At 57.7% G+C, this 8,274-nt stretch overlaps 1 protein-coding gene across 1 annotated transcript; it reads left to right on the forward strand.

The window, feature by feature from the left end:
• Nucleotides 1-1,698: 1,698 nt before the first annotated feature.
• Nucleotides 1,699-7,215, forward strand: LOC142005152 (C-signal-like). Its single transcript, XM_074982841.1, has 6 exons — nt 1,699-1,889; nt 2,720-2,822; nt 3,465-3,652; nt 5,361-5,519; nt 6,420-6,539; nt 7,011-7,215. The coding sequence occupies exons 1-6, from the start codon at nt 1,743-1,745 to the stop codon at nt 7,122-7,124; spliced, it is 831 nt and encodes a 276-aa protein (XP_074838942.1). The 5' UTR covers nt 1,699-1,742; the 3' UTR covers nt 7,125-7,215.
• The last annotated feature ends 1,059 nt before the right edge of the window (nt 7,216-8,274 follow it).

Raw genomic sequence — 8,274 nt, forward strand, 5'->3', positions numbered from 1 at the left:
TGACCTCACTGCTGACTCCACGCTCTCAGCTTCCTGCCTGAGGGTTTCTGGGAGCCTGCGTCCTCTCAAGTGTGGTCGGACACTAGAACCACAGAGCTCCGTCTGTGCTGTGAGCGTCGCCTTCTCCTGCCAGCTGATCGCCGCCATAGAGGACTCCCTCTTTCAAATGAGCGGGCCGCAGAGTGTCTACACTTGCTCTCATTAACAATTGTCTTTCGAAGGAGGCCGCTCTTCCCATCCCAGGGGAATGGAGGACCGACTTCAAAAGAACGCGGGAGTTCTTTCCCAGTTACTTTTGAAAGGGTGCAGGGTGTGTGTGGACGCTCCGCAGGTTCTTTTGAAAGAGCTCGGTCTTCCAATTCTAATTTTGAATGTACTTGCTAATGTAGACGTGACCTTAGGGGGCAGCATGGAGCTAGAGTAGGCAGGGAACCTGTCTTATGCCCATTGTGCTGCTGAGTGGGAACTGTCTGAGATATTCACCTCCAGGCTGTTTGCACCACAAACATGTAGGATCCACAGCAACCCCCGGACAAGAGCTTAAGACCTTCTGCACACACTCCCAAGCCCCCCTCCAACACCTGTCCCAATGTGCAAGGGGCTGCTCTATGGACTGTCTGCTAAGCCTCCACTCTGGCTGAGTCAGCTGAACACCACCCACTCAGGCCCTCTGGGCCGTGGTGCGCACTGCAGCCTTAGGTTTCAGTCCCTGCCTGCCCACACTGTGTCTGGGGACAGGAGGTGGCTGGCTAATGTTGGTGGCCAGCAACAGCCTGCAGCTGTTAGCTGTCTTTTATTCTGGGCAGGCAACAAAAAACGACTTATTTCCAGCTGCAGAGGAGGGTGAGGAGAAAGGAAAAGCTCTGCAAAGACACGGGCCAAGTCATCCCTCCAACCTGCCCCACATGCTGTGGCCTGAAGCGGCTCCCGTCATTTCCTCCCACACAGATTACAAAAATTGCTGCTGGGCACATTCTGATGGGAACCCTGACAGAAATCTGGGGCGGGCGTGTGACCCTGCAGGCTGTGGTCTGCTGGATTGCTCCGGAGCCTGCTCAAACCTGAGTAATTTTACCATGTGTCCCGCATGCAGCAAATGGAAATAAGGTCATGCAAGGGAAAGTGCTGCCTTGCATTGTGTAAGAGACCCCTTGTGGAGAACTCGACCTTGCGTCTTCCAACAGTGTAGGAACCTCTCCAGCTCTAGCAGGGCTGGGTACAGGCACCTGACTGATTCTCACTACCTCGACAATCGCATATCTACATCCTTAGCTGTGCAGAGTTTTGCCCTCCGCTTTGGTGCCAAAATTAACAAGCCATAAAACTCTGCAGGAAAATCCTGACCTCCAAGCACACGCTCTTCCAGCCTTTCATGCACTTTCTCCATCCTGTACACACAGCACAACTGACAGCTGTGGAAAGCGGATTATGATTGCAGTGGCTCCTCGCTCAGGGCACAGTCAGGACAGGGGTGTTGCCCTTCTGCACAGTAAGGCAGCCAGCACTTGATTGGCCCTGAACCAAAACGTCAGTAAGTAGTAACCAAACCAACCAACCTCCCTGACCCAGGGAGGAGGGGGATCAAATAGACGAAAACCATTCCAGCTCTTCCTGTCTCGTCACATGATAGCAGCAGAGTTATTTCCCTGGAGGTATCGTTCCACAACCCCAGCTGTGGGTGCGCAGGGAAGTCAGGGCTCTAACTAGTGCAGCTCTCACCCAGCACAGGCAGGCGAGGGACCATGGCTGGCTTGAATCTCCGCAGTGTTCTGGTGACCGGGGCCAATCGAGGAATCGGCCTGGAACTCGTCAAGCAGCTTCTGGGGAACTCCAGCCCACCGGAGTGGGTCTTTGCCACCTGCCGGGACCCAGGAGGAGGGCGAATGCAGGTGAGAATGGGGCGAGGGGCATGGCTGGAGGGGGAAGGAGAAACTACCCAAAGGACTTCCAGTCTCTGAGCACTCGGTGCAGAGACCCACACAGCAGAGCAGGCAGTGACTGCAGACGCTGCTCTGGCTGGAAGGTGCAGAGCTGCCCAGATAGTTAGTCCAACCCCTCCCTTGTCTGCCACTGCCTCAGGCCCTCTCTCTTCTCACCTCTGCTCCCACACCCGGCCTGGGAAACTTCAGGCTCAGAGGAACTTCTAGGTCACGGCACCAGCTCCTTCTGCAGCTGACAAAATCCCCACTCACAGCCAGCTGATGAGAGCTTGTGACACTGCCAGCCTTCATCTGCTGGGAGGGGACTCCCCTTACCACCCGTGGGGGAACTGCCCTCCACCACCTTCCTCCCACTCTCCATTGGTCTCCCTCCTGTCCAACTCCTAGACACGCCTGCTGCTCCCCCATGCCCTGCTCCTCCCCAGCATCCCCATTCCCAAAGGCTCAGCCGCTTCGCACAGTCACTGTGTCTGGCCTCGCTGTGGGACACACATTTGCAGAGGGCACCGAGGGAACACAGCTGGGCTACTGATGGGGAAGTGATTTGGGTCCATGACTTCATCGCACTGAGTTAGATGCTGGCATTGGAAATGCCCAGGGGAAATTAGGAGCCTCCTGCAGCCTCAGAACCCCAGGGCAGGACACTATGAGGAGGCTTTGCAGAGGAAAGCAGTAAGGCATGAACTTGGTGCCAAGGGTCAGTGGGGATCTGGACTCTGCCCAGCCTGGCCCTGGGCGTGGGCCCAATGTCCATAACCATTAGCTTTATTCTTTCTCAGGAGTTGCAGAACCTGGCGGCCAAACATCCAAACCTGGTGACAGTTGCACTCGGTGGGTGTCCAGCCCCAGGCCCAGAGCTCCCCTCCCGTCTCCCTGCTACACGTTCTCCCTCTTTCATTACACATCCCCCTTCCCAAGCCCTCCTGATCCCCATGGGGAGAGCAGGACCAGAGACAATAATCGCTGAGAGCCCACTGACACCTGACCGAGCTCCAAAGGAGGAATGTACGAATGGATCGTCTGGAGCGTGGGCTGGAGCTCCAGAGGCTGGAAAGCCCCAGAGCCACCACGTGGCAGGACTCTCCTGTGAGAATCACACATGGGCAGCTCTGTCCAGCATTGCCACCTCTGGGATGGATCCCCACGTGTCCAGCTGGGGAATTCTCTCACCTCCAATGCATCACAAGCAATTCTAAATCATCCACTTCCTTTGTCTAGGTAAGAGCAACGCCACACGTATGAACTAATCACCGACTCCAGCACATTCACATTTTCTAGGCTACTCAGATTCTCCAAGGAACTGATCATAATTGTCTCTCTGAACTGGCCTTTCCTCTTGTTGCTCCAGCACAGCTCCCCGTGCCTGGACCCAGCAGCAGTCCCCACCCCCAACTCCCTTCCCCAACCCCTCTCCCACCTCTGAGCCCAATGGAAGAAGCCCTCTGGCCCAGGGGGCCGTGCTCTGGTGGGGGTGACGTCGGAGAGGGGGAATCATGCTCTTGACCCCCTGCTCTGTCGCTGTAGATGTCACAGACCCAGCCAGCATCAAGGCGGCGGCAGCCAGAGTTGAGACACACCTGAAAGGCTCGGGGCTCAATCTGCTGATAAACAACGCTGGGATAGTGAAGTTGAACACGCTGGAGTCAGAGACACCAGAGGACATGGCCCTGGTGTACGCGACCAACGTGACGGGGCCCTTGCTGGTGAGCCAGGTAAGGGCCCTAACAGAGAGCACATGGACAAATGCACTAGGGTTTGACAGTGCTTGGGCCAGGCGTCCTCCCTTCCCTGGGTTTGGGTCACTGGATCAATGTGGGGCCTTGGCTGGTAGTACCACAGGCTTCAAGTGGATTATAGGACTTGAACCTCTCAGAAATGAAGACTCACCCCCAGATCCCTGCATGGCCCTGGCTCTGCAGCACACACTGCTTCAATCCCTCACTTTTCACACCCAGAGCGTCAGTGCAAGGACAGTGCAATGCACGAGGCCCCAGCTACCTTTCATGAGAAACCTCTGTCTCCCCAACCCTGCCATTGTGTGTAGTGTTAAGTGGCCTCTCTCCATGCCCCGCAGCTGGGGCCCTGCCAGCAGAGGGGCGTCTGTCTCCTCTGGGTCTGAGTGTGACTGCAGAGTGCATCTGTGAGATGGTCTCTGGCTGCCCGGGCTGAGTCTCATGGACACAGGGCCACAGCCAGGAACTGGGGGGCCTGGGAACCGTGAGGACAGAAACGTGTCCTTTCTCCTTGACAAATAGTCCCCAGTGGGATGAGCAGCAGGAAGGGGCTACCAGGGCTGGTTCCCTCCTTGAACAAAGGCATCGAGTGCTGGCGAGCATCTGCCTAAAGCCCCCGAACCCCCTGGGCAGCTTGTGATACCCACGAGCGGAGGGCTGGGTCCGAACACCGGCAGCTGCCTGGGTGCGGGAGAGGCCGCTGGTGCCTGCTCGACCCATGCCCTGCCCCCGCTCAGCCCCTTCCCCTGATGCCCGACCCACCCTGCACCCCCACTCCCGCTGCATCCCCACCCTGAGGGAATTTGTGAGTCACTTGCACGAGGAGCTGGCGCTAAATCGACAGCCTGAAGAATGAGCTTTCCCCTGGGTTCACTCCAAACCCTCCTCAGCGCTGGGTGCTCAGCAGTGATGCCCCCCAAGTAGGCTCACGGGGCTGCCGAGCCCTGGTGAACCTGAGAATGGTGGTGCACAAGGGGCTGGGGGGCAGGACAGGCTCGGAGGGCTCCAGGCTGGGTAGGTCCGTCACTGGCCTGCGTGCAGAGAGCAAGGCTGGCGTAGGCCGGGGAGACAGGGCTTGTGTGGCCAGGGGCCGGGGGGCTCAGGCATCTGCTCTGCAGCTGGCACAGGTAAGTCAGCTTCACGCCAAGGGCAGGTGGTGGGGAGGTGCCTCGGAACAGGGGCAAGAGATGTGGGGAGGTTCTGTGCCTCTCCCCCCACACCCCGGCTCCTGGCTAAGCCAGATGCTGGAGCTGGATGGGCAACTCAGACCCTTTGCCCTGCCCAGGGGAGGCAGGTGTGGGAGCAGCACACAGCCTGAGTCCCTGAGCCTCGGGGCTCCTGGCCAGGACACGGGGTGGTCCCCACAGGTGTCCACATGACTCTTACCCTGCCCTTTCTCTGGCTTTCAGCCTGGCCTGGGTAAAGCCTCATAGCTGAAGAGCTGCAGCTGAGCCATGTGGGCAGGCGTGGAGAACCGTAGGGACATGAAGGCAGGGACATGAGCTAGGGATCATTGTTGGCTCCTGCATGGGCATGAGGAGGGTCTGCAGCTCCACACACCTGCCTGCCTGGGGCTCCTGCTTCTGGTCTGCCTAGGGGCTGGGTGTCGGGGGAAGAGCGGAGACGCACCCCATTCTGGTGACCTGCCTCATGACTGCATTGCTACTCTGCTGTCCCCACTGCCCAGGCCTTCCTGCCCTTGCTGAAGCAGGCTGCCCAGGGAAGCCCCCAGACAGGGCTGAGCTGCAGCAAGGCGGCCATCGTCAACATCTCCAGCGAGGCTGGCTCCATCCAGAATGTCTGCGACTGGCATATGGTCCAAATCATCTCCTATCGCTGCAGCAAGGTACAGGGCACACCCAGCAGGGCCTGACTGCTGCTTGGGTTTGCTCCTTCCAGAAATTCATGTCAGTTGGTGCATTCCCCATGTTCCCCATCGTACTCCCACCACTCCAGCCTCCAGCACTGTGTTTGCTGGGTCCAGCTCTTCTTCAGCTGCCTGCAATTCCAGTCAGCTTCCCATCAGAGTTCCCGTCTGGTGAGAAAGTTTCTGTTGTGCCTGTATCCTGGCAGAGAACTCCCCATGCAGAGATGGGCCAGGGATGGCTCAGCCCCGGTGAAGCCAGTCTTGGCACAGGGAAGGGCCACTGCAGAGCTGTTAATTCTACCCCTCCCAGGGTTGGACTTACCCCACTTTGAGACCATCCCCAGTTCAACTCAAGGGGGCCTGGTAAAATGGAATCCAAAGGAGAATCGCTGTCACATTTCCACTTTCCCTACCCACCCAGATCCTGCATAACCAAGAATTGCCTCAGCACGGCTCTCAGGTGTGTTCACCTGTCACAGCCCACTGGAAGCCTCTCAGCATCAGTGGCTCGACAAAGTGCAGCTCCCTCTGCATCTCTGTGTTTTGCTGCCCTTCTTGAGAGATTGCAGCTCACACTATTGTTTTCTTTTCACAAGTGTTTTCTAGAAGCTGAGTGCTTGCGGGGCCATCCAGGAGAAATTCAAATGCAGCCTAGCTGATTAGCAGCGCACCCGCAGCTGGCAGGGTGTGTTTTTACTGGTGGTGCCCACACGCACATGCCCTGGTGTACATGCAATTTATTCTGCACGTGGAAAGATGAAATTAAAAGGAACGCTGCTCTCAGACCCTTGTACACCTGTGGGAGGGTGGGTCATTTCTTAGAGGGCTCACTTCCTCCCCCACATTCTGCTGTCTCTGCTCATGGCATCTCACCTGCAGGCTGCTCTCAACATGCTCACCAAGTGCCAGGCCTTAGGGCATGGTGGAGATGGGATCCTGAGTGTCGCTGTCCATCCTGGCTGGGTGCAGACAGACATGGGGAGTTCCGGCTCCATCCAGGTAGGTGCCTTGCTGGGAGAGGCCAGTGGTAGGCAAGTGTTATGGGCAGATGATCATTGTAGGGGTAATGGCTGTGTTGCAACCCGTCCTACCCTCCACCTCCACCCTCCACGGAGGGATCGTGTCCCACTCAGATGCCCTCAGGGTTACCATGCTGTGCTCTGGGCTTCCGACCTCCTGCTGCCACTTGCTTGGTTCCTCAAGCTGCTGGCATCCCAGAGTGAAGGTGAGCAGAGCTGCTGCTGCTGCTGTTGCTGCTGCTGCTGTGGGGTTTTTATGGGCAGCAGCTCACAGGTACTTGTGCCTCTGCCTTTGGACACACAAGAAAATTCATGCCACTCAGGGGAGGGACAGTTCAAGGGAACTCCAGCTGCACCAAGGGCTCATCTTGGTCCTGTCTCTGGGCTCCTGGGGTCCTGGGATGCTCCCAAAGCCAGATCCCCCACCTTACTCTGTATCCCCCACCCACAGGCCCCAGTGACGGTGGAGGCGAGTGTCAGAGGGATGCTGCACGTGCTCTCCACGCTCTGCGAGAAGGACAATGGAGGCTTTGTGAACTGGGAAGGGAAAGTTCTTCCCTGGTGAGATGTTCCCAGCCCTGCGCCAAGAGCCCTGGGCCAGGCTTTTCCAGTGACCGTGCTGTCAGCTGTGCCTCTGGCCTCAATAAACCCACTGAGCTAACGCAGGGGCCCTGACTGAGCCTGGCCTGGTCTGTCCTGTCCTGGAAGCGACTGGCTGCACGTGGGTGGATCTGCCATGTGATGACTGGTTCCTCCCTCCACACCCAAAGCCCAGAGCTGGCCTTGAGGCAGGAGCTTTGGGTGTCCAGCTGGGAGAGGGTGGCTGAGGGTGAGGAAAACACCCAGGCCCTCACTGCTGCAGGAAAGAGGTTCCAGGGAAAGCTCAAGGGCAATGACACCCCTTCTCCTGCTCTCATGAAGTGTATTGAATCAGCCACCCCGAGCTATCCCGGCCAATGCAACCTCACCTGGGCTGAGAATCCCCTGCCCCCAAGGCAGCCCACAGGGCACGAGGATGGGGAGGCCAGGAGCCTCTGGGTACACTGGGGCTCTCTCTTCATCAGTCTGTCATACAGGAGGATTCTCTGGGCACAGCTGAGAGAGCCAAAGCAGGGCAAATTGCTTAAAACTGATTGTAGAGGTGTGGGCCAGGGGTGTGCCCCATCTGGGGTGGAGCAGGCCTGCCTGGTTCTGGGCAGGCAGCTGTCTCCAAAGGGCCCAGTCCTCCTTAACAGGGCTGCAGATGGGCAGAATATGGGCCCTGGCCCTGGGGCAGGATTGGCCACATCCCACATAGGCAGTCAAGGTGTAAGCCCCAGCCCTAGGTCAGGGCAGGGCCACAGTTCATTAGTCAGGCTCAGCCCCTACGGCAAGGCAGGGCACACACAGTCTGTGTAGCAGCCCTGGCTCTGGGGCAGGGCTGGGCCACCTTTAATCAGGCTCAGCACCTTGTTAGCAGCTTGTGTGCAGCCACGGCTAAGCTGCCATTCCTTTGAAGTAGCCCAGGCACTTTGAAGTACCTGCAGGTTAGCCACTGCCAGAGACAAGCTGGCACTTCCAAGTTTGCACCTTCAAAGTTGTTCGTGGGGCGGGGGGGATAGAATTAGCTTAATGAAGTGTTGCATATGCATCACAGCACTTCGTTAGTAATCTCACAACACCCTATTTCCCATTTTCCCTTCCAAGATGGGAGCCAGTGCAGACACAGCCTGAGA

Source organism: Carettochelys insculpta, chromosome 33 (genome assembly GCF_033958435.1).
Source record: "Carettochelys insculpta isolate YL-2023 chromosome 33, ASM3395843v1, whole genome shotgun sequence".
In the NCBI taxonomy this organism is placed as follows: domain Eukaryota; kingdom Metazoa; phylum Chordata; order Testudines; family Carettochelyidae; genus Carettochelys; species Carettochelys insculpta.

What these genes read in the sequence shown, in the direction of transcription:
- LOC142005152 (XM_074982841.1), top strand. Translation starts at nt 1,743, where the DNA reads ATGGCTGGCTTGAATCTCCGCAGTGTTCTGGTGACCGGGGCCAATCGA. An exon ending in CAGGAGGAGGGCGAATGCAG is followed by an intron (nt 1,890 to 2,719) that starts GTGAGAATGGGG and finishes ATTCTTTCTCAG; the next exon opens with GAGTTGCAGAACCTGGCGGC. An exon ending in GGAGTTCCGGCTCCATCCAG is followed by an intron (nt 6,540 to 7,010) that starts GTAGGTGCCTTG and finishes CCCCACCCACAG; the next exon opens with GCCCCAGTGACGGTGGAGGC.